This window comes from Schistocerca americana, chromosome 3 (genome assembly GCF_021461395.2).
Source record: "Schistocerca americana isolate TAMUIC-IGC-003095 chromosome 3, iqSchAmer2.1, whole genome shotgun sequence".
NCBI classification, from domain to species: domain Eukaryota; kingdom Metazoa; phylum Arthropoda; class Insecta; order Orthoptera; family Acrididae; genus Schistocerca; species Schistocerca americana.
In genome coordinates, this window is record NC_060121.1 from 571,845,314 (window position 1) to 571,872,217 (window position 26,904).

A 26,904-nucleotide genomic window follows, 5' to 3' on the forward strand; every position below is an offset into this window, starting at 1 on the left:
TACAAATGTAACTAGGTATTTACAATTCACGGGCCTCACTATTTTTGGCTTTGCTATGCCTTGCAGCATGTATATTGAACACTTCTGCAGTTGCTGGTGTCTAAAGGCTTCTGCCTTGTTCCGCTTAGATGTTGCTGTGTCAACTACACTCCTGGAAATTGAAATAAGAACACCTTGAATTCATTGTCCCAGGATGGGGAAACTTTATTGACACATTCCTGGGGTCAGATACATCACATGATCACACTGACAGAACCACAGGCACATAGACACAGGCAACAGAACATGCACAATGTCGGCACTAGTACAGTGTATATCCACCTTTCGCAGCAATGCAGGCTGCTATTCTCCCATGGAGACGATCGTAGAGATGCTGGATGTAGTCCTGTGGAACGGCTTGCCATGCCATTTCCACCTGGCGCCTCAGTTGGACCAGCGTTCGTGCTGGACGTGCAGACCGCGTGAGACGACGCTTCATCCAGTCCCAAACATGCTCAATGGGGGACAGATCCGGAGATCTTGCTGGCCAGGGTAGTTGACTTACACCTTCTAGAGCACGTTGGGTGGCACGGGATACATGCGGACGTGCATTGTCCTGTTGGAACAGCAAGTTCCCTTGCCGGTCTAGGAATGGTAGAACGATGGGTTCGATGACGGTTTGGATGTACCGTGCACTATTCAGTGTCCCCTCGACGATCACCAGTGGTGTACGGCCAGTGTAGGAGATCGCTCCCCACACCATGATGCCGGGTGTTGGCCCTGTGTGCCTCGGTCGTATGCAGTCCTGATTGTGGCGCTCACCTGCACGGCGCCAAACACGCATACGACCATCATTGGCACCAAGGCAGAAGCGACTCTCATCGCTGAAGACGACACGTCTCCATTCGTCCCTCCATTCACGCCTGTCGCGACACCACTGGAGGCGGGCTGCACGATGTTGGGGCGTGAGCGGAAGACGGCCTAACGGTGTGCGGGACCGTAGCCCAGCTTCATGGAGACGGTTGCGAATGGTCCTCGCCGATACCCCAGGAGCAACAGTGTCCCTAATTTGCTGGGAAGTGGCGGTGCGGTCCCCTACGGCACTGCGCAGGATCCTACGGTCTTGGCGTGCATCCGTGCGTCGCTGCGGTCCGGTCCCAGGTCGACGGGCACGTGCACCTTCCGCCGACCACTGGCGACAACATCGATGTACTGTGGAGACCTCACGCCCCACGTGTTGAGCAATACGGCGGTACGTCCACCCGGCCTCCCGCATGCCCACTATACGCCCTCGCTCAAAGTCCGTCAACTGCACATACGGTTCACGTCCACGCTGTCGCGGCATGCTACCAGTGTTAAAGAGTGCGATGGAGCTCCGTATGCCACGGCAAACTGGCTGACACTGACGGCGGCGGTGCACAAATGCTGCGCAGCTAGCGCCATTCGACGGCCAACACCGCGGTTCCTGGTGTGTCCACTGTGCCGTGCGTGTGATCATTGCTTGTACAGCCCTCTCGCAGTGTCCGGAGCAAGTATGGTGGGTCTGACACACCGGTGTCAATGTGTTCTTTTTTCCATTTCCAGGAGTGTATTTTCATATCTCGCCTGGATGGCCCCCTCGCAACATTCAGTGGCTGTGTTGCATTTTATAAGGCGTAACATCTGCGCTCTCCTGTGGCTATCTCAGCTGTGATATACTTCGTACTTTGCACGTTTCTAACGGAATACAGTCGGGGTAACTCCTTCACATCTGTGTGTGGCATCCAATATCAAGTAATGGCCTCATTCAGTGTCATCCTACACCAATGGTTGGCAGCCGGATTAGAGAATTATCATGCCATGCCGGCCTTGTGGCCGAGCGATTCTAGGCGCTTCAGTACGGAACTGCGCTGCTGCTACAGTCGCAGGTTCGAATCCTGCCTTGGGCATGAATGTGTGTTAGTTAGGTTTAAGTAGTTCTATGTTCTAGGGGACTGATGACCTCAGAAGTTAAGTCCCATAGGGCTCAGAGCCATTTGAACCAATTATCATGCCATGCATAGACTACCATTAACACCACAACACAAATGGCTGAGATTGGAGTGGTGTTATGGACTACTGATAACTGCTATCACATCGTGTTCAGTGATGAATTGAGGTTGTGCACTACCTAGAATGATTGTCTTCTTGTGTAGCGAGAGAGAGGTCCCATTCTTCCAGAGACACAGTACTCTTGGTATAATGGTGTGGGGAGCTATCGAGTATGATTTTAGGTCGCAGCTGGTACTGGCGGCATAGCGGTACATCATGGACACCTTGAATTATCTTGTTTTACCTCTCATATGTCACTATCGTGGTGTCATTTTACAATTAATAATGCTCGTCCATATGTAACACATGTCTCTATGAACTGTCTTCGTGATGCTGAGGTACACCTGTGGCCAGCAAGATCCATTGATTTTGTCTCCAGTAGAACACACCTGGGAACAGCTTGGACGTCAACTCCATATCAGTCCCAGGATATCAACGACCACTTAGAACAGTTTTGGGCCAGCTTACCTCAGATGACTACACAACAGCTCTGTAATGCCCATCCCTACTGAATCAGTGTATCAGTGCAGGTCAGTGACAGTGCAACGTGATAGTGATTTGTGTGCTCAAACTGCCCAAGATCTTCATAAATTTCATTATGTTTTATAATCACAATAACATCATGTACCCCTTCAACGGGTGAATTTTCATTTCCTTTCATCCTCCTTTCTGGCTACTTAACTTTTTTTGTCAGGAAATGTGTTTTATGTATGTGTATGGAGCATTCGTTGTATGGAAGTCAAACGTGGGCGGAAATATTGCTATACAAGAACTGAATACCAGGTTTTGAAATGTGGTGTTAGAGAAGATTATTGAAGATTAGAGAGGTAGATCGAGTAACTAATGAAGAGATACTGAACCGAACTGGGAAGAAAAGACCTTTATTAAACTACTTAGGCTAAATATGATACCATTCATACAGATGCATCAAGGAACAGTAAATTTGCTAACGGACGGAAGTTTGTTCTGGGGTTAAAGATCTTTGTGGGTGACCAAGAACTGAATAAGGTGAACACGTTTACATCTCCAAAACTAACTGTAGATGATGATGATATTTGGTTTGTGAGGTGCTTAACTGAGCGGTCATCAGCACCCGTAAAAAGACCCAATTTTTACACAGTCCAATCTTTTTACACAATTCAATCTAGCCACTGTCACGAATGATGACGACAATGAAATGATGGGGACAACACAAACACCCAATCCCTGGGCAGAAAAAATCCCCAACCTGGCCGGTAATCGAACCCGGGACCCTGTGGTCCAGAGACAGCAACGCTAGCTACTAGAACACGAGCTGTGGACTTAGTAGATATGGAGTAGTATGGAGAATGGCATCACATTTGTATTCATACTAAAGAATACAAGAAAATATGTTGGAAGATTTTGACGATGCTTTGTACAGAATGACTTGCTGAAAGATCAATCGTGTCTGCTTATAAGTAAAGCCACCACATCTAGTCTTGTCTCAATGTGATTTGGGACGAGCTACTTTGTTTTCATAACCTCAACTAATGCCTTAGATTTACGAATATTATCGTTGTAGAGATTGATATTTGGTACTAGTAGCATGGGAAGGTATTTTTCCAACCTGTATATAGGACACACAATTGATTCGCCGCACTTTTGAAAGCAGTTTGGAGATTGGCAAAGTAAATTAGTAACGACGTGCATACGGGGAAGAATGCTGAGTGACAAGATAGGCGGAAGCTCATCGTACCCTTGGGATACTATAAGGTCTGAGCAAAAACTCTTCAGTGTTGGTCACCAAGAGCCTGCACTGTGACAATAATGGTAAAGCAAAATTATTTGAAATTACACTTATACTAGTGTCACGAGAGTAAGCAAATATTAAAATTGCAAGCAACTACCATTGTTTGGAACTAAGAATTGCGTAGGAATATCTTGCTAGCAACCTTTTTATATTCACATTGATGATGCTTTCAGGAAACTTGGATCCGCGGTGTCAAAGTATGTGTATTTTACATGTACTTACGGCACATTATATGTAGACACCAACTGTATGTACAAGTTGTATGTTAAAACGTTCATGATAACTTCTCCTACATCTAGAGGATGTTCAGTTTTCCTTAGACACCACACGGCACTGCTGGTCACTTAGCCTTTCATATCGTGTAAATTTCTTGAGTTTCTTATCATCATATAAGGGCTAGGACACGTCCATGAATTTTACGTTGGAAAATTTGGTACTGTGTTGTTCTTGTTGTGGTCTTTAGTCCGAAGACAGGATTGATGCCTCTTCATCTCTCAATAACTGCGATCTACTTCCTTCTGAATTTGTTTATTGTATTCATCTCTTGATCTCCCTCTATGATTTTTGCCTCCCACACTTTCCTCCAGTACTAAACTGATGATCCACTGATGTCTCAGAATGTGTCCTATCAACCGATCCTCTCTTTTAGTCAAGTTGTACCATAAATTTGTCTCGCTAATTCTATTCAGTTTCTCCTCATTACTCATCTTAATGTACAGGGTGACAGAATAACGGGAATGTTTGAAATGAGTAGTGGCAGACATGGGCAGGTGGCAGCACTGCGGGTTCGATTACAGCGAGTAAACAGTCCGCCATTTCAGTAATCATGGATCAGTGGAACGGACAACAGCGTGCGGTAGCCACAAAAATGTTTTATAAAAACAATGATAGTTTGGTAGCGGTGAAGAGAGAGTTTTGACGATTTTATAATTTAGGACGTCATGATGCCGTTACGTTGAAACACGCGATAAAATGATGGATTAATAAGTTGTAGAGATTGGATCTGCCTTCAAGAAGAAACCAACAGGACGATCAAGAAGTGTGCGTTCTCCAGCAAACATTGATGTTGTACGCGAGTCTGTCTTACGGAGCCCACGCCATTCAATTCGTAAGCAAGCAGCAGTGGATGGAATGTCCCGGGAGTGTGTTCGTAGAATTATTCATCTTGATTTGAAATTTCATCCACACAAACTACAGATGGTGCAACTATTGAAGGACAACGATTTCCGATTACGATTAGGATTCTGTGAACAAATGATAACAAAAATAAACAATGACAAAATTTCTAAACAAATTGTGGGTGTCAGATGAGGCACATTTTCATCTCACAGGTTATATGAATAAATAGAACTACCGTTACTGGGCAAACACAAACCCCAATGACGTTCATGAGCGCTCTTCACACGCTCATAAAGTGACAGTATGGTGTGGGATTATCGGACCGTATTTTTTGGTTAATGAACAGGGAAAAACAATAACTGTCAATGCCGATCGTACGTGGAGATATTACGAACTTAAGTTACAATTTCATTGAACAACTTTCCAAACGTTCAAGAAGCTTCGTTTCATCAGGACGGAGCGACATCACACAGTGCACGGCAATCAATGGCACATGGGCGAGAATTATTTGGCAACCTTGTGGTTTCACGATTCGGTAACGTTCCATGGCCCCCTAGATCGCCAGATTTATTCGTTTTAGATTTTTTCTTGTGGGACTATCTCAAGAAAAAAGTCTACATGACACATCCAAGAATCTTGTATGAGTTAAAACAGAGAATTCGGGATACTGTTCACAGTATCCCAGCTGAGATTTGCAGCGGTCAATGAGGAATCTCATCAGAAGATTTCACGCTATCTAAGGGACGTAATTTTTGAAAAATGATAAATGCCATCAATGTTTTGTAAATGACAAAGTTGTACTGTTTTAATTACTATGAATGCAATTTCTTTACTTCACCACTTCTAGTTTTATTGGATTGTGGAAATGTTTTTCTGTGTCACCCTCTATATGTAAACGTTTCTCGCTTTTGTTTTGTGCTCGTGCACTACTAATTCAGGTACTTTTGAACCACAAATTAAAGATATTTTTTAAATGGATCATGAATACTGCATTCACACAACTGCGATCAGCACATTTCGCCTTAACATTCGGTGTCTACCTCTACAGTAGTCGTTTGGCTCTGTTGAGAATAACTTCCTTTGTCATGGATGTCGTGTTCAATTCCAGGTTTTCTGGGAACGGGAGACGCCGTCGCACCTGGCAACGCGGGACTCAAGGACCAGCACCTGGCGCTGACCTGGGTGCAGAACAACATCGCCAGCTTCGGCGGCGACCCGCAGCGAGTCACGTTATTCGGACAAAGCGCCGGTTCGATGTCTACTTCGGTGCATTTCGTCTCACCGCTCTCCTCAGGTGAGAAGTTGTGGCATTGTTTAGCTCCACATTTACTTTACAGGGTGATCCAGAGAGAACGCCCCTTTTTCAACAGTTCACAAAAACTTTATGAACACAGGTCATCATGATTTACAAATGCAGACGCGTGAGGCTTTTGAGTTCCATGCGGTATATAGGACTCACTTCTTAAAGATCACACCACTCAGATGGGCACCACGGTTAGCGGAGCACTCATATACAGGGTGAAAAGTATTTAAACCGACAAACTCTGGGAGGTTGTAGGGGACATCAAAATAAATATTTTTCCCTAATGTCATTTTTTCCTATGAGGAGTTTTTAAACAGGTAGAGGAAGATTTCTCTGGTCGCAATTTAATTAAACCAACAAACACTTTTAAATTTTTTATGGCCAAGAGACAACACATTTCAGTTACCTTAGATTTTCGAAAATGCCTCCATTGACACGTAAACAAATGTTACACCGTTGGATCGTGTTCTGTCTGACACGGGCAAAAACCCCAGGAGTATCCTGAATTGTTCCTGCTGCTGCTACTATCCGGGCAACCAGATCCTCTTCTGATGCAACAGGAGTTGCGTAAACAGGGTTGCGCATCTAGCCCCATACGAAAAAGTCCAGAGGGGACATATCTGGGGATCGAGCAGGCCATAGTACAGGACCACCTCTGCCAATCCACGTTTCTGGGAACCGTCGGTCCAGGAACCGACGCATACGATGACCGAAATGTGCCGGTTGGAACCACATGCGTTGTCTTGTAGGGAGCGGGACGTCTTCCAGCAATTCTGGCAATGCTCTGCTGAGAAAATTATAATAGTGCCTGCCATTTAATGGCCTAGGTAGCAGATACGGCCCAATTAAACAGTCCCCATCAACACCGACCCACACATTAACGAAGAACCGCACTGATTGAAGGATCCCGCTCCACATGCTGCAAGACAACTTCCTCAAATTGCAGTGATCTTACCGTGCGACGCCGTCCCTGTCCAGGTAATCTGCCAAATGACCCGGTCTTACGCAGACGTTGGTACACAGCAGCAAAGGTCGTATGATGCGGGATACGGCGATTAGGATATTGTTGTTGATAAACCCGCTGTGCAGCTCGTCCGTACTACGTAGCGCACCAACCATATCAGTGTACTCACTCCAGGTGTATCGCTCCATTAGTAAACAGAGACAATGCACTATTACACTGGTGGACAGCAGTTGCCTACAACTGAAGAGCGTAATACGCCCTCTAACATCTGAAGATCGTAATACGGCGTCTAACATTTGATGAGCGTAATACGGCCCCCCACCAGTTTAAATAATCCTCATAGGAAAAAATGACATTAGGGGAAAATATTTGTTTTGATGTCCCCGACAACCTCCCAGAGTTTGTCGGTTTAAATACTTTTCACCCTGTAGAGGAACTATAAAGCTACTAAGCGAAGTGTTCTCCAGTACAGCAATAGGAATACCGACCACTTCTTTACGGGTATTTCCCTCCAGCGCCTAGAGGTTTGAACGCCGATTTTAGAACACTCTGGACTTAAAGAACTCCCAGAGGAAGAAATATGGAGTATGGATGGTGTTTATCGTTTTTTTCAATGCCAGTTTAACTTGGACCCTGAAACCGTGACAAATCCGGTTTCGGAAATAACCGATTTTCAGTTTTTTATTCATATTATCTGCTATAATAAGCGTAGACGTGGGACAAAGATTGAAAAACTATGACTTCCTTCGTTTCGATATACATGTAATCCAAATATTAAATGAAAGAGGGAAATAAAAGAAGAAAAAATAATCTGTCCACCGCTCATTGCTTTCCTCGAAGAGTGTTAAGAGGTGAAATACTACAGAAAATCATTTGTATTCTTCTACTGATTCTAATTGTTTCAAACTACGGTGAAGAATCTTGTTGTAATTGAGGATTATACCACTATCTGCGTATTACGAATAGGCACTGATAAAGGATGAAAACTGAGGTTGAAAAACTCTATCTTTCGCTTTAGTATCCCAGTTTTTAAGGGTTACAAGCTGATAGATGCGTGTTATGTATACACAGGTAGCCGATGAGATACTTTGTATTTTTATTGTAAACTGTGAATTTATTGTTAAGTTTTAAGTTTTCTTCTTATTTGGTGTAGCAATTTTGTTGTGGCTCCTTCCGTTTTCAGTATTTTAAAGCAAATGAAACATTATACTTCACTGATACAGCACTTCTTAAAATACTATAAGTCTAGGCCTCGAGCTACTCTGTAGTACAACTCACCGACGACGAGAAACTACCATTTTCTCGTCCTTCAGACGGGGCTGGTTTCGCACACTGTACGTACACACAGCATCAAACAGGCCACACCACATGGTAACAGGTACATTATCGTAAAATGTAAACTTTCACGGCCGGAAATGTCACAGTTAATAAAATGTTCTGGGCTATCCGATGGTCGAATAAATTTCACATTACAACGCAATGTTTCGTCCCCATCAGCTGAGGCCATCTTCAAGGGGGATCATAGCTTTGTTGAGTGTCCGATTCACATCCTGGCTACAGTAAAATTCCGTTTCCGAGAGCTTCCGTACAGTGGCGTGAAGTCACTTGTTTTGAACACGCTAGCACAATTGGCCGTTGACGACTGCCGTCGTCCGCTGTTGCTATCATCCCACGGTGGAATACACATCTTCCTCACCACCGAAATTCAAATTTAATTCAGTTTCACGCCCTCCTTCTTCTGCTCAAATTTCTGGGGTGTTTCGCAATTACTATGGCCTCTCTGACTAGCCTTTCATGGTAGCCGCTTGTGGCTATCAAAATGAATGTGGTGGTCTCCTGCTGCAGGTCATGTTCAGCAACAGCTAATCTGTCAGTCTCCCCTCTTTTATTATTTCCCTTGTCCTCTTTGAGTCGTTTTTGGACAGTTCTTTTTGTAGTGCTCACGTATACCTCCAACTGCAAGGAATCCCATAAATTCCAGCTTTCTCCATCGGTTTGCGAGCATCCTTGGCCGATTTTAGGAGATCTAGTATCTCCTGTGTAGGTGTTTAGATTACTGCGGTATTCTGCTTTTTTTTAGGATTTTTCCTACGCAGTCAGTCATGTCCTTAATGAATGGCAGGAAAACTTTCGATTTCACCGGCGCTAGAGCACCGCTATAATCTCTACGCAGTGTTCCTAACGCTCATTTCGCATTAGTGAACGAATAATCATTCTTGCAATGCATTGGTGAGATGTTTTAATTCTGCGTCAAGCAGCTGTGGTTCGCAGATTTTCCTTGCTCTGTCCGCCAACTTTTTTATGATGCATCGCTTTTGCTGTGGGTGGTGGTTAGAATCTCGGCGTATGTAACCATCTGTGCGCGTGGGTTTTCGGAAACCGTGTGGCACAAGCTACCATCTTCTTTCTTCAAAACTAATACATCAAGGAAATGTAATATTCCGCCTGCCTCCTCCTCCCAGGTAAACAGAATCTTCGGATTGATCCTATCAAAACGCTCCAGTTCCTCCCTGACATACGGCCACAGAACAAAAGCAAAATGCGATCCATGCAGATTACAATGCATGAACTAATTGCAACAACTACAGCCATGTTTTTTTAGACATAAACATCGAATGATGAGGAGGTGTTTGGTCAACTAACTTTCAGCGATGTAAGAAAAAGTGATAGAAACCAATAAAGTGTACAGTCTATTACACTTGTAATATATTTTTCAAACACTGACAAGCTTTACACAGATCTGTAATTATTCCTGAACCGTGAATTTACTTTCACACATTTAATCACACTATGTGAGCGTGGAAGTAGTTGCCAGTGGGTAAATGATGAAAACAAATCAAATATCTTTCAACAAATAGAAATTTTATTCCTAAAAGCCTTTTTTCCTTTTTTTTAGAAACAGATTTAAAATTATAATCAGAAAGCACCCTCTAAATATCAAGTTACAATTTATTCCGAGGCAGAAAGAACAATTTTTTACTGTATGTGCTTTCGGGCTGAGAACCTTGCCGCTCCCTTTTGACGCGGCCATAGTCACGACCGCTCACAACAACCTCTGAAAGACTACACTGGTGCAAATCTACAGCACACCAGATTACTTTGAACTAAAAATTTCAACAACTCACACAAGCACATAAACTATGCACCCCGTATGAGGGATGGAAATGGTACAAAACACTAACATTAAAAGATTAACTTGCCACCGAAGGTGCAACTCGATTTTACAAAAAACTCTTACGCTGGAAGGATGGCAACTTTATATACTAAAATGACCATTTAAATAAAACCCCATGAAACGCAGTCTTACATAAAATGTACAAGGTTGTCAAACATGCTCTACATTACACACATACCGCCTCTCAAGATAATAGGCAAGATCAAAACATATTTCAGGAATTCGGCGGTTACACTTCAAGCAATAAATTCGTTAACACAGAATCCGACAAACATGACAGAGGCAGCTATTAACATATGGCAGATTGACAGGAAGATTGCCGAACAACCCGAACCGCAGTTTGCTCTAACCCGCCCCTACTCCACAAGGGAAAAACGGACCACCCAATTCATAAACAACCCCCTTCCCGTGGGTGGGCAAACGGAGAAGAATGGTGGGACGACCCCATAACAAAGCGGCTGGTGACCTCGCCAAGAAAACAAGTAGAATTTAACAAGTAAATGAAACAGCATATCTCCAATCACTTAACTTCTAATAAACTGCGATTTCTGGCGAAGACCTGGCGTAGCACCCCGAAAACGCTCTCCCGAACCGTCCGCTGCCAGCCGCTTCAACGGACGCAGGAAGCCGCGCCGATCTCCCGTCTCACGGCGTCGCAGCTCTAACCCGCCCCTACTCCACAAGGGAAAAACGGACCACCCAATTCATAAATAACCCCCTTCCCGTGGGTGGGCAAACGGAGAAGAATGGTGGGACGACCCCATAACAAAGCGGCTGGTGACCTCGCCAAGAAAACAAGTAGAATTTAACAGGTAAATGAAACAGCATATCTCCAATCACTTAACTTCTAATAAACTGCGATTTCTGGCGAAGACCTGGCGTAGCACCCCGAAAACGCTCTCCCGAACCGTCCGCTGCCCGACGCTTCAACGGACGCAGGAAGCCGCGCCGATCTCCCGTCTCACGGCGTCGCAGCTCGCACCGGCCAGACGGATGTCGTGGGTTGACTCCTGTTGCTCTCGTGTCGGCCGCGAAGCCACTACCCCTCGCTATACGGCGCGGCCCACTGGACTCACGTGGCGACTTCACATGGGCCGACGCTCAAGGCGGACAAGTCATTTTGTGTCTCAGTGCGCGACCCACCAACCGATCGATCCAACCACCAATGACCGTTGCCCGAGCAACTCGAGCAGACTGGCGCCCCAATGCGCAGACTCAGATGCAGGAACTCAGCCCTGACCGGGCGACCACTAGCGGAGTTCTGTTACTGGCGGAGTGGCAAGAGTCTCATTTTGCCGACGTTAAAGTTTGATCCGACCGACAGACATGATGATGATGATGTCCACCTCGCTGTGTCCGGCGACAGCGACTCCGTCAGTCTTCTCTGTCCTTGTTGTGGTAGGCTCGGATGTGGCTCGCGAATCCGAATTTCGCTTTGAATATCCTGTTGCATGAAGCACAGTGAAGTTGACCAGCAGAGTTGTAAGTATACGTGTAGACAGGCTTGAGCTGAGATTTTCGGAGCTCTCTTTTAGCATCCAGGTTCATTAGACGCTTTTGCTCGAATTGTTCGATGCTCTTATGTACAATTGATCGCCACTCCGATCGGCGCAATGCTAGCTCCTCCCAACGGTTGCTTGGAATGCCACAGGCTGCAAGGTGGCGTTTAATGGTGTCTTTATATCGCAGGTGTTGACCACCTTTCCTCCTCTTCCCCCACGAGAGCTGCGAGTAGAACACCGCTTTAGGTAGCCTACTGTCATCCATGCGTACTATGTGACCACTCCATCTCAGTTGATGTTTCATTATTAAAGCTTCAATAGCAGCCAGTTTCACGCGGCGCAAAATCTCCGTGTTTGGGACACGGTCTTCCCATTTGATGCGCAGAATTGATATCAGACATCGAAGATGAAATTTATTTAGCTTCTTAATGTCAGCTTTGTAACAGCACCAGGTTTCCGAGGCATAGAGTAAGGTGAATAATACTACTGCTTTGTAGACCGCAATTTTTGTTTGTAGTTTGAGATCATGTGATTTCCATACTCGGTCATTAAGCTTACCGAAGGCTGAGGCTGCGCTGGCTATACGCGCTGCGATTTCCGTTATCAGGCTGTTGTCACTTCTAATTTGGCTTCCCAGGTATTTGAAATTTGACACATTTTGCAAGGATTTGTTATTTATCTCAATACTGGAGTCATCTGCATTAAGACCTCTAAGTGGCTGTTTGAGAACTTGCGTCTTAGTGATGCTAATGGCTAAGCCAAATCTTCTGCAGGAGGCATTTAGCAGATTTATGTAAGTCTTAAGAGTTTCGCAAGAATTAGCCATCATGCATACATCATCCGCGTAGAGAATCTCTAAGATGGATAGTTTGGTTACGCGACTTTTTGTTCTGAGGCGAGAGATGTTGAAGACACTTTTGTCTGTCCTTGTGTCGAGACTAATTTGATTACTACAGGCTTTGGTCGCGTCTCTCATAACAACTGCGAAGTAAAGTGAGAAGAGTGTGGGAGCCAGAACACAGCCTTGTTTTACACCACATGTCACGGGAAACTGTTCTGAGAGCTTGTCCTCATGGCGGATTTTTGCCATCATGTTTACATGAAACTGCCGAATCAAATTGACAATTTTGTCCGGCCACCCAGTTTTCTTTAGTACGATTCAGAGAGCTTCCCGTGGGACACGATCAAAAGCTTTCTCCAGGTCTACAAAGCAAATGAACAAAGGCCGATGTTGCTCTAAGCTTTTCTCTTGCATTTGTTTGACAACAAATATGGCATCCACTGTGCCTCTGTTTGGGCGAAAGCCACACTGGGTCTCTGGTAGCAGTTTTTCTGCAAAGTGTGTTAACCGGGTGTTAATTATGTGGGCAAGGACTTTTCCCGCTGCTGAGAGAAGAGAAATGTCCCCGTGGGAGCTGCAGTCTGATATGTCACCCTTGCCTTCATAGATCTTGGAAATACAAGCATCTTTCCAGTCTTGTGGAATCATTTCATACTCCCAAATCCTTAAGATCAGAGCAAACAATGGTTTCTTGATGTTTGGCCCCTCATATTTATATAGCTCTGATGGCAAGTTATCTAATCCTGCTGTTTTGTCATTTTTCAGCTTAGCCAGTGCTGAAATGAATTCATCGTAGGAAGGGGCATCCGCAAGTTGTTCCTCAACTGGCAGGTCTTCAAGTGCTTCTATGCATGGAATATCGGTTGTCTGATGGTCGGGATTAAGAACGTCATTAAAATGTTCCGCCCACTGAGACAGGATGTCACTCTGTTGCGTCAGCCGATAACTTTTATCTTTGTTATAGACTGGTGCTATCTTCCCAACTCTTGGACCAAAGATAGTTTTCAGGGACTCAAAGACTCTGCCCGTTTGGTGTGTGTCGGCATATAACTGTATTTCATTTGCTTTATTTGCCCATCAACTGTCTTTGAGAGCACGTACCTTCACTTTCAGATTGTAATGCGCTGCTCTACGCTTGTTATCGAACGACAGACAGACACTAACTGCCGCACAAATGCGAACGAGGGACAGTCCACGAACTGGTGACGAGTGACTGATCCAGCCTCGCTCCGACTGACCAACTGACCGACTGGCGAGCGTATAGCGCCCCTTAAATGCACGTGAACAGGCAACCTTTACCCTTTTCCACCGGAGGCGCCACCGCCATAAACGGAGGGCGACTGCTTCACACAACGCCCTGCGGCGCGCTCTTAGCAATTTTTTCCACGGCTCAATTCCACAATGTGTAAACACGTTTCTGGGTACAACAAAGATACGAATATTACTCTCATTGTATGTTAACAGAAATCTGACAAAATCCCTCTACTGCGCACTCTCCGGCACTACTACACTGAAGAGCCAAAGATACTGGTACACCTGCCTAATATCGCGTAGGGCCCCCGCGAGCACGCAGAAGTGCCGCAACGCGAAGTGGCGTGGACTCGACTAATGTCTGAAGTAGTGTTGGAGGGAACTGACACCATGAATCCTGAAGGGCTGTCCACAAATCCGTAAGAGTACAAGGGGGTGGAGTTCTCTTCTGAACAGCACGTTACAAGGCATCGCAGATATGCTCAATAATGTTCATGTCTGGGGAGTTTGTGGCCAGCGGAAGTGTTTTAAATCAGAAGAGTGTTCCTGGAACCACTCTGTAGCAATTCTGGACGTGCGGAATGTCGCGTTGTCGTGCTGGAATTGCCTCAGCCCGTCTGAAATGCATGATGAATGCATGCAGGTGATCAGACAGGATGCGTGCGTACGCGTCACCTTTCAGAGTCGTATCTAGACGTATCAGGGGTCCCACATCACTCCAACTGCACACACCCCACATCATTACAGAGCGTCCGCCAGCTAGAACAGTCCCTTGTTGACATGCAGAGTCCATAGATTCACGAGGTCGTGTCCATACCCGTACACGTCCATCCGCTCGATACAGTTAGAAACGAAACTCGTCCGATTAGGCTACATGCTTCCAGTCATCAACAGTCTATTGTCGGTGTTGACGGGCCCAGGCGAGGCGTAAGGCTTTGTGTCGTGCAGTCATCAAGGGTGCACAAGGAGGTGTTCGGCTCCGAAAGCCAATATCGATGATGTTCCGTTGAATGGTTCGCACGTTAACACTTATTGGTTGCCCAGCATTGAAATCTGCAGCAATTTATTGAAGAGTTATATTTCTGTCACACTGAACGATCTCTTCAGTCTTGGTTGGTCCCGTTCTTGCAGGATCTTTTTCCGGTCGCAGCGGGGTCGGAGATTTAATGTTTTACCGGATTCCTGATATTCACAGAACGCTCATGAAATGGTCCTACGGGAAAATTCCCACTTCATCGCTACCTTGGAGAAGGTGTATCTCATCGCTCGTGCGCCGACTATACCACCACATTCAAAGGCACTTAAATCTTGTTAACCTGCCATTGCAGCAGCAGTAACCGATCTGACAACTCCGTCAGACACTTGTTGTCTTACATAGGCGTTGCCAAGAGCAGCGCCGTATTCTGCATGTTTAAATCTTTCTGTATTTGAATAAGCATACTTATACCAGTTTCTTTGGCGCTTCTGTGTTGTACGAACACGGCAGGCTGCGATCTCTCAAGTTGCGCAGCTTCTCTGTAAGCACTGATCTCCGGCTAACATTGATAGTACTTAATTTGACAGAATACCAAAATGTTATTTATAGTTCACCAAGATTGTAAAAAAAAGTTGTCTTTCAGTTGTATAGATACAAATACTATACAGAATTGCAAACCTACATCTACATATACATCCATACTCCGCAAGCCACCTGACGGTGTGTGGCGGAGGGTACCCTGAGTACACAAATAGTGCAAAGAGAAGTAAAATATATGTGCAAGTACGGGTTGGTGAGCACTCAAATCTGCGTGACATGGCAAGAAGTCAAAATGTTATTTATAGTTGTTTAACGCAGTAAAAATCATCTACCAATAGAAGAAACACATGCTTTAGGTGCAGCAGACTCAGGGACAACTCACACTTTGTCCACTGACAACCACACCAAAATGTTTTAATGTGGCACTCCTTTTAATATTCAGATAAAGATACGGTACAGAATCTGTAGTAATAGTATAAGGCACAAGTCTAACTTGTCGAGTGCCTTAGAATTCATGAAAATCATAAAAGCATTGTCATTGCATCCCTTTGAGAAAACAGGATGTCGTAACTGACATAGGAGATCAAAAGTCTCATATATGATACGGTAACAGAAACAAACCATAGTGAATAAATGAGTAATACGTTATATCCACTTGAACTTAAAAGTCAGCATTATGTGAATATACACATAGGTTCAGTGCTCAATAAATGACAAAAATACATATGACCACAGATAATTACATAAGTGTGGAAAGTTCCTTGAAATACAGATGTAAATTTGAAGTTTAGCGCATTCGCTTAGTGTCAAACTCGTTCTACAGATTGGTTCATCTGAAGTTTCGGATGAAAAATGGTTCAAATGGCTCTGAGCACTTAGAACTTCTTAAACCTAACTAACCTAAGGACAACACACACATCCAGGATTCGAACCTGCCACCGTAGCGGTCGCGCGGTTCCAGACTGAAGCGCCTAGAACTGCTCGGCCCCACCGGCCGGCGTTTCGGATGAGATTATCTCGAAAACTATACATCGGATAAAAATAGTGGGTAAGACAAGTTCGTAAGCTGAAAGGGGGACATCAAATGATACTACACCTGAACCTTCGTCCCCGACCCCTTGGATGGGGCGGGGGGGGGGGGGGGGGCAACTTTTAAATCTTAAATGGAAACTCCCATTTTTTTATTGCAAATTCCGATTCTCCATAAAAAAGTTATCAAGTTTTGTATCCGTTCTACACTATTTGCAGCAACCCAACACGAAAATTGGAAATTTGTGGTAAGGTCTTATAGGACCAAACCGCTGAGGTCATAGGTCCCTAAGTTTACGCACTACTTAATCTAACTTAAATTAACTTACACTAAGGACAACACACACGTCCATGCCCGAGGGAGGACTCGAACCTACGACAGGGGAAGCGACCCAACACGACCAGTCCGCTCTTTTATGGAGTAAGTAATAATCTGTAGTGTCCTGGACTGAGATCCCTACTGTTATTGGGATGACAGCGTCGAGTGCAGTTGAGGAAATTGGTTAGCATACTTGGCAGCATGTCGAGAAGTTTAAAGTTTAAATCATGTGTTGTTCTCTTTGGCGGCTCTCAGGCCAGTTTAAATCGTGAATTCTTCTCTTTGGTGACTCTCAGGCCAGCGGAATTACGGCGCATTCCTTCTTAATGTGCTGACGCTGTGTCAGCAGTCTTCGGAGTATATCACCGCCCATTCACATAAAGACGATTTGTAGCAGGTGGCAGGTCTCGCTATCAGCAGGCGTAGCCATTTCTGCACCACTTGTTAGCAGCAGACACAATGGCTGCACCTAAGACTGAGATGGCGTGGAGTTTTACCATTATTTATTGAACTTTCCTTGCAATTTCTCCCTCGTCGTTGCTGCCCAACCCTGCGGATCCCTCCGCGTGGCTGCTGCAGTGTAAATTCTCCGACAGAGCGTGCAATGCACGCCGCTGATTGCACTCGGGAGCCTCAGGCCACCAGTGCTCCGCTGAAGCCAGGATGCCCTGTGGTTGAGATGAACTCGTCGCCGTGAGGTCAGCTGCCGATGCATGCTGCACCGGCAGCTGGGAAGCCGTCAGTCGCGATGTCTCATAGGCGGACCGCGCGCCATGTGGCCGGGTTGCCGTGAAGTCCGGACGTCAGTCCCCGGCGGCGCCTGTGACCAAGACCGCGCTGCGGCCAGTCCTGCTCGAAGTTCTCGCTGTAGTTAGTCAGCCATGGTGCCGACTGAACTCGGGCTGACCTCCAGAGCTGAAGTTGACATCTGGCAGCGAACAGATGACTCCTGTGAGCTGGAACAGACTCCCAGAATCGTCACCTACAAAGATTGAGCATTCGGACATGGACCACATCCGTTCTCAGATCCCAACTGCTTCCTAATGGCTTCTGTCTGCTGCTCTCTGTGCTCCACTATTTATATCTGGCAGAAGAACGTTTTTTACCCATGGTGGTAACTTTATGTTATTACTCCCACAGTATATTGCAGCGTAACTTAGCGTGCTGTCCTCACTTCCCCGTACTCTGCACTCTCCAGGCTTCTCTCGGAGCTGTCTGTGTGCGTCCTTGCGTCAGTCTGTTGGTAGACTGCTGCTGTTAGCGAGGCTATCTGTGCTCGCTTACTTCGCCACGCCTCGGACGCTGGCGTGCTTCTGTTTTGCTTTTCCCCACTGTGTGAAGCAACGCTTACTACAAGTGGCCGCAATACTGCCTCCTCTTAAAATTAAATTCGTCCCCGAATTTACCCTATATGTTAACTCTAGTTCTATATTCTACTTCTTCCCTATATACATCCAGGGTGCTCTGACTCATGCCCTAGTGGTAATCCATTCTACAGGAATCTCATGGAGTGGTCTTGCATTAACATCCTGTATCCTCCATTTTAATAAGACATATACCACACCGATAAATACAATCAACACTGTAATAGTCTGGTTGAAATATCAATGGTCACTATGCTACGTTTCCAGCTGGTATCGTACTCCTCCGCATCCCTTAATGATTACTGCATTGAAATTTGACCTTTCTCCGAACCTACTAGTTTATCTATCGTTTGCAATACTTTAGCATCGAAGGTGTTGTTAATATATGTCAAATTTTCTCCTGGAGCGATGCTGAATGACGCATCTGGCCAGTACAACGTCATATGAGTACCTGTCACCTTGGTGACTCCTGTGACTGTGGCTGGTAAGCTGAAACGATCCCCTAATATTTCACAATTTGTCTCGTTGGTTAGCAAACCACTGTCCTGTAATTCCATCTCCGTGGTTGCTGTCCAATTCCCATTGTCATAACACTTGGCTGATATCCTCTCCGTAGCGAATACTGAATACAACCAATGCCTCCCACCTTGCTGAAAATGTGGCATAGGCTTCACTATTATTCTTCGACACTCCGAAGCTTCTGCTTCTGCCCTAAATAACTGGATCTCACACGACACCTTGCCCGTGAAAACATCCCGTGATGGACAAATGGAAACTGACTCCGTTAGACATCTACTCCCCTCTAAACTCGACATAGTAGTATGAGTATCCCCCTCCTTAGAAATTAATAAAATCTCCTGAACTGGACGCCCTTGCCCATGCGCTCCCATCTGAGCGGATAAGGATGTACTGTGTAACAGTGATACTTTCTCCCTGCACGAGTTACTGGAAACCTAATCTCTATATACATCGTTACTGGATCAGTTGTTACCTTAATGCCAAACATATGATAAAAAAGTGACATACTCGCTTCAATTATCGGCACTACATGCTCTACCCCCTCTGAAACTCTCCCTCTGCCTGCTTCAGACTCCGCCCGAATTTTTCTGGTGACATCAACGTCACACTCACCTGCCCTTGTAATGCGTGATGTACTGCCTCCTACAATTCATCCATCCTCACTCGTGGATCACCAATACTGTTAACCAGTTCCCGCAGCAATTTAGCCATTTACAGCTTCCTTTCCACTATATCCAATCGCATTTGTACCTGTTCCAGATCCGTATTCACTAATTTCCGTGTTTGTTCTATATATGCTCGTAACCCTGTAGCCGTCCCACGCACCACGTGTGTCACATTCAACAACTCTGTACCTAATCCCAGTATCTCTGTTGTGCGTATATCCACAAACTTCCCTATGCTTTCCTCCCTGTCGCGAATAACTGTTAAAGAATTGCTCAAACCCTCAATATCGTCTCTATCCGCTATTCCAAAAATTGTTTTCAGCAACTTCCCACCTGCATTCAACCAACCCCTCTTTACTCTCTGTCTCCTCCCTGGAATCATGCTCACGACTTGGTGCAGTTGTCCCCTTATTTTCTTACATGACCTATCCAAAGCCTCGTACTCTTCTTGCAAGTCCCGTAATATTTCGTTCTTACATGCAACCGTTTCCACATTTGATGCCACCTCCTGTAGCTGCCGCAGGTCGTTCCTTACCTGCAGGATATTGAGTGCCAGCCGAAGCGTCCACTCGTGACTCGTGAGGACCACATCCGGTTGTTTCCCGAACAACACCCCACTTCGCAACGGCATATCCTGTACCTGGCCAGCTAGCGTCAGCTGCCAGAGAACTACGCCCCATACTATCCACTTATACCCCATCCTGCGTCACCTACAGAATGGAGAGAGAAGGAAAAAGCTCCCATCATTACCCCCTGGAACGGCTTAACTCTACTAACGTGAACCACCGTTGTCTTGGTAGGCAATTGTAATTATACATTGACAGGTGATGTCTTTCAACTACCTGGTAGGGTCCCTGGAACATGTTTGTGAACTTCTTGGTTTTCCCTATTGGAACATACGGATTAGCTAGTAGAACCCATTGGCCTTCTCCATACTGTGGCAACTTCCTCATTGTATCTCCCATCCGTTCTTGTCGTTCCAACGCTTTCGTGTTAGCTCGTCTAACTCTCTGCCATACTTCCTTAATGGTTTTCGCAGCTTGCCTTACTTGTCCGCTCTCCGCTCCCAGCCTTGGACGAAGCATGTCAAAAGGTGATGGCATCTTCCGCCCACCACTTCGTACAGTGACAATTCTGTCGACGTATGTGCCTTACTATTATATGCACTCGTTACGAATTGCAAGTACACATCCCAGTCGGTGTGTTGACTATTTACATAGTTACTCAACATCTTAACGATCGTGGGATGCACTCTCTCCGTTCGTCCGTTTGCTTGTTGATGGAATGGACTAGTCCGTAGTTTCTTTACCTTGAGTAACTTACACAGTTGCTTCATTAGTATCTTGATCCGAAATTAAAGACTGAGGTATCCCATACTTGAGTAACCAAGCTTGTGCCACCGTACTTGCCTTCTGATCTGGTAATGCGACCATGACTAAATACCTAGAAAAGTGGTCAATCACTGTTAACCATACTTATTCCCTGCTGCACTCCTATTACATGGGCCTAATACATCAATTCCGATTTGTTGGAAAGGTCTGTCTGCCATTGGTTATCTTTGAAGCTGAATCATTTGATGGCTCAAATCCGCACGCTGTGCGCATGGCACACAATTCCTGACGTACTCGTCTACGTCTTGACGTCGTGTCCTCCACCAAAACTTCTCCGCTATCCGCCTATCCGTAGCTCGCCTCCCGCCATGTCCTGAAAGAAAATGGTCATGCGCCTGTCGCAGAACTTCAGATCTTAACGCTGCTGGTACGACGACGCACGGGCCGCATTTCGTCGACCTGCAAAGTAACCCGTCCTGTACTAGGAACTGCGGTTGCTTTCTGAACAATTGGCAGTCACTATCCACGGCTTGTGCCCTATCCCACTCATCTTAAGTCACCCCTGTTACTTGTAGTACTGCCACTTTCCTGCTCAATGCGTCAGCATTGGCATGTTTCACACCTGGCTTGTGTATTACTTCATAATCGAACTCACTGAGTTTCAGCGCCCGTCTCACTAGCCTACTCGCTGGGCCTTTCAGACCTAATAACCATTTCAGAGCTGAATGATCCGTGACAACCTAAAACCTTCTACCGTACAGATAACATCGAAAGTACGAAATCCCGTATCTTACCGCTAACAATTCCTTCACCGCCGTGGAGTAATTTTGTTGCGCCTTGTTAAGTTGACGAGACGCGAACGCAATTGGATGTTCTTTGCCATCAATTTCTTGCCAAAGTACAACCCCAAGAGCGTGATTAGATGCGTCACATTGTAGTATAAACTCCTTCAGAAAGTCTGGAAACTTCAAAACTGGATCTGATGTCAGTATCCGTTTCAACTCTTGATATGCTTTCTTGCACTGGAAGGTAACACCTTTTCTTAGCAACTTAGTAAGTGGCCTCGCTTTTCTGCGAACCCCTGTACGAATTTTCGATAATAGCTCGCAAAACCAAAATACAATTGCAGCTGTTGAACCGTTTGCGAAACCGGAAAATCTCGTACTGCAGAAGTGAGACGAGGATCTGTCCGTACCCCGTCTTACTGACAACATGCCCGAGATAATATACTTGTGCTTGCGCAAAATGGCATTTGTGGAAACTTAAAGTTAGCCGTGCTGCCTCTAATCTTTTAAACACCTCCTCTAACCGTTCCACCTGCTGCTCTATATCTCTTGAAAAAACTATAATGTCATCCAGATACACTATGCACTTTTTCGGTTTCAATCCGCGAAGGACTCCATCCAACCACCTCTGAAATGTTGCTCGAGCGTTTTTTAGTCCAAACGGCATTCTTTTATACTCGAAGTGACCATAATACGTCGTAAATGCTGTTTTTGGCCTGCCTTCCGGACATACTTCAATCTGGTAATAACCGCTTCGCAAATCCATAGTGGAGAAAAATTTACACTGCCCTAGGTTGTGTAACGTTTCTGTGCTATTCGGAATCGGATATACGTCCGCCACTGTCCGTTCATTCAAATGTCTGTAATCACAACAAATGCGAAATTTTTTCGACCCGTCCGGTGTCTTCTTCGGAACAAGGACCACGTTACTAGACCAAGGACTATTATTGTGCTGGATTATTCCATCTTCCAGTTGTTGCTCTATTAATTGCTCTACTACTGGTTGTAATTGTTTCGGTAGTCTGTATGGCTTACGATACATCGGAGCGTGATTCCCTGCCGGAATACGATGCTGTGTTATCGGTGTAGCAGGTAACGTACCCTGTGCTTCAAACAATGCTTTATACTTTAGTAATAATGCTTCCATACCCGAACGATCATTTCCTCTCAAATGATTTACCTTGTCACGAAGTGCAGACGTGCTGACGTTTTACATTACATGATAGTCTAGCCTCAAACTGTCAATGTCCTCTTTATCCATTAACTCTACTGTGGCTATTACTAATCCCTTCGGCAGATCGACATCATCCCGCCCGAAATTATCTGAACTCACCGGAACCACAAACTGCCCGTTTATGTCCGTTACCCGTGAGACACTCCTACGAATAAAGCAATGCTTCTCGTCTAAAACCTCATTACTCAGTAGTGGCTCTACCAAGAATAACCCCTGCTGTGGCACATCAACATCCACCGGTACCCATATCAACTTCCCTGTACCTGTTCTTACTTCGTCTCATGAAATCGCCTTTAATATACATGTACACAGTTTAATTGGTATCACCTTAGCTACCGGTGCACCTTGCAACTCTGAAACATTTGTAACGGCTGTACCCATTGAGAAAAAGTTCTCATCGAGTTCCAGCGTATGTTGCGAAATGTCAATTTTGGCGAGATGTTTCATCAGAAAGTCCAACCCAAGTATCGCTGAAAATCCCTGTCCCACAGTTGACAACACCTCCATTTGCTCCCGGAACCATACGTTCCCTATCTTAAACTTGAGCTGTGCTGTCCCTAGTGCATCTAATTTTTTATCACCTACTACGCGCAATCTGTATCTCGGAGCTTCCAATCCTTTTTTGCCCTCGAGATGCACACTGACAACTGATATACGCGCTCCAGTATCCACTAAAACTCTTCGCCACTTATCTTTTATCCAAACCATCAAACTACAATCCGCCTCTTCATGCACTCACTCTCTGATTACCTCTTTTTACTGGGAATGCCTCCCTACGGCAGGAACACTTCCTTTTTCGTTTAACGGTTTTTTACTTGCTGTATCATTAACCTGTTGCTTGGCTTTACACTGCTGTGCCTTATGCCCTATTTTCTGACAATTGAAATACTGCGGTTTCCGACGTTGTCCCTTAAAATGACCTTGCTTCCCCACAGTAACACTCTTTGTAAGACGAAAAAATTTTCTTGTCATTGCCAATTCTAGTGGCGCTATCCACTTCCTGCAAATGTGTAGCTACACGCAATGCTGCTGCTAAGTCACTTGGACTTTCCATCCGTATCCGGCGTGAAAAATCCAGCGAGACTCCTCACAAAAATGCGTCTAAAGCTCTATTTCCTGCTTCTTTCAGCAGAACTTCATTTGCACTCGCATCTTGCGTTAACTCATATGTGTGCGCATTCGTTGTCCTAAATCTGTCTGAAAATTCTTCTATCGTGTCACCCGTTTTTTGCATCAGCCTCCCAATTTTTCTCTAAAAATTCTTACACTGTTTTGTTTCCTAAACCTTTGCAATAATCCCTCAGCCAACTCTGTGAACGTAGTAGCATCCTTTAACCCTTCGTGGTATGCCACATAAGTCTTTGCATCACCTACTAACCTTAACTTCGCCACTTGCAAACACATTTCATCCGACAAGCCACACAGTCTATCCGTACTGCGTACGTCACCAATGAAAACATTCACATCCTCTAATGTTTTACCCGAGAAGGAAAGTATCAAATTAGCCGCTGAACAATCTGCCACACCGGAAAAGACAGTACCCTTGCATTCTACGCTACCGCTTCCTGAGCTTGATTGAGTATTTTGCAACAGTTGTTGCTCCATCCTCTGCATGTGCTGCTTTTGCAACTTATTTTCTTCAATCAGTTTCTTAACTTGCTCTGTCAATGCGACTACGGCGTCACTTGTCCTGGTTGCACGTGTCTCTGGCATTTTCCGTGTGTTATACCTCACCCACAAAAATAAATTTGTATTACCCAGAAGCAAGTTAATTCCTAGCACGTCTAATGGCAGGACATCTAGACTTACCACATTTCCCCATTACATTAACATAGAAGCCACACACATCACAAGTGCTTGGTACAAATTCATCGCAAGGAGAGACGTGACTTGCTAATCCACACACTACACATTTAGATGGAATTAAGTAAACGTGACTATCATTCCCACGAAACTGCGATACGTCTACAGCGCTGCTAGGCCTTTCAAATGACACTCTCACATGCCTTAAAGTTACCCTCGACATGTCTAGCTACACAGGAAACATAGAGAGAAGGCAGTTGCTGGACTCACCCTATTCGGTGTTTCTCGGTTGCTCCGCACAGTGCTAGTCAAAGATGTGGCGTGGGCGCGCCTGACACCACTTGTTATGACTTCTGCACCACATGTCAGCAGCAGACACAGTGGCTGTGCCAAAGACTGAGACATCGTGAAGTTTTACAATTATTTATTGAACTTTCTTTACAATTTCTCCCTCGTCGTTGCTGCCCAAACCTGCGGATCCCTCCGCCTGGCTGCTGCAGTGTAAATTCTCCGACAGAGCGAGCAACGCACGCCGCTGATTGCAGTCGGGAGCCTCAGGCCACCAGTACTCCGCTGAAGCCAGGATGCCCTGTGGTTGAGATGAACTCATCGCCGTGAGGTCAGCTGCAAACGCTAGCTGCACGGGCGGCTGGGAAGCCGCCAGTCGCGATGTCCATGAGGTCCCGTCATGGGCGGACCACGCACTGTGGGGCCGGGTTGCCGTGAAGTCCAGGCGTCAGTCCCCGGCGGCGCCTGTGACCAGGACCGCGCTTCGGCCAGTCCTGCTCGAAGTTCTCGCTGTAGTTAGTCACCCATGGTGCCGGCCGAACTTGGGCCGACCTCCAGAGCTGAAGTTGACCTCTGGCAGCGAACAGATGACTCCTGTGAGCTGGAACAGACTTCCAGAATCTTGACCTACGAAGATTGAACATTTGGACATAGACCACGTCCGTCCCCAGATCCGAACCGCTTCCTAATAGCTTCTGTCTGTTGCTGTCTGTGCTCCACTATTTATATCTGGCAGGAGGACGTTTTTTACCCTCGGTGGTAGCTTTTTGCTATTACTTCCACAGTATATTGCAGCGTAACTTAGCGTGCTGACCTCACTTCGTCTTATTCAGCACTCTCCAGGCTACTCTCGGCGCTCAGCCTGTGTGCGTCCTTGTGTCAGTCTGTTGGTAGACTGCTGTTGTCAGCAAGGCTATCTGTGCATGCTTATTTTGCAACGCCTTGGTCTCAGGCTTGCCTCTGTTTCGCCATTCTCCACTGTGTGAAGCAACGCTTACTACATGTGGCCGCAACACTTTGGTGACTCTCAGGCCAGTGGCATTGCAGTGCATTGCTTCTTAACGTGCTGACGCTGTCTCAGCAGTCTTCGGAGTATATCGCCGCCCATTCACGTAAAGACGATTTGTGGCGGGTGGCAGGTCTCGCTATCGGGAGACGTAGCCCCTACTGGAGGTGCTGCTGTCCAGGACAGCGACTGTGTATTTCCACAGCACTCTCGTAGACATCGAAAGGGTGTGCTCTGGTAATCTCTCAGCGATTCTGCACAGTGTGGAGATGGACAATGGGCAGCCCTATCACCAAGGAAGGTAGGGGTTGTTGATGACATTACCACAGGTTACAGGTAGTAGGCGGGGGCATCGGCTGTTAGCGCGCTTCCTGAACCCTTCGACAAGTGGACGGTGCGACAAACTTCATCAGTTCTGTTCGGCAAACAGGTGTTAGAAATTTGTTTTCTCATCAATAGGTGCGAAGTCGGCAGCTGACTTTCGTCGGCGGAAGGCAGCTTGGCGAAGCGTAGCAGTCCACCACACATTGTGTCTCGTAGCTCGTGTACTGCAACGTAATTCATTGTGAAGCTCTGGAGCCTGAGTATTTATTACTGTTCGTCTGATGCAATGGCGCTATGCCTCCACGACGATGACTGTATGTGGCCTACTATGGGCTTCAGGCGTTCTTGTGACTCTGTTAATCTCTGTTGTTTTGCAGTTAACTCTTTTAATCTCTCTTGGCGTGCTGCTAGAGTAAGGTTACGTCTTCTTCTCGCCGAAGTCATGTTGCTGGATTACGTCACTCATCATGCTGGGTGAGACAGTATGTACATGGCTTTGAGCACTATGGGACTTAACATCTGAGGTCATCAGTCCCCTAGAACTTAGAACTACTTAAACCTATCTAACCTAAGGACATCACACACATCCATGCCCGAGGCAGGATTCGAATCTGCGAATGTAGCGGTCCCGCGGTTCCGGACTGAGGCGCCTAGAACAGCTTGGCCACCGCGGCCGGCTCGGCTTTCTACCTGTCTGACTGCGACACTGGGCGTTGAACGCACTTGACTTGGCTTACTGCTGGCTG

At 45.9% G+C, this 26,904-nt stretch overlaps 2 protein-coding genes across 2 annotated transcripts in view; both read left to right on the plus strand.

Annotated features, from left to right (window-relative positions):
• Positions 1-26,904, plus strand: part of LOC124606802 (cholinesterase-like) — a 231,385-nt gene that overhangs the window by 176,389 nt on the left and 28,092 nt on the right. The window lies entirely within an intron of this gene.
• Positions 1-26,904, plus strand: part of LOC124606229 (cholinesterase-like) — a 94,583-nt gene that overhangs the window by 40,175 nt on the left and 27,504 nt on the right. Inside the window, exon 4 of the mRNA XM_047138205.1 lies at positions 6,048-6,233. Within this exon, the coding sequence (XP_046994161.1) occupies positions 6,048-6,233 (186 nt within the window). The remainder of the gene's footprint in view (positions 1-6,047; positions 6,234-26,904) is intronic.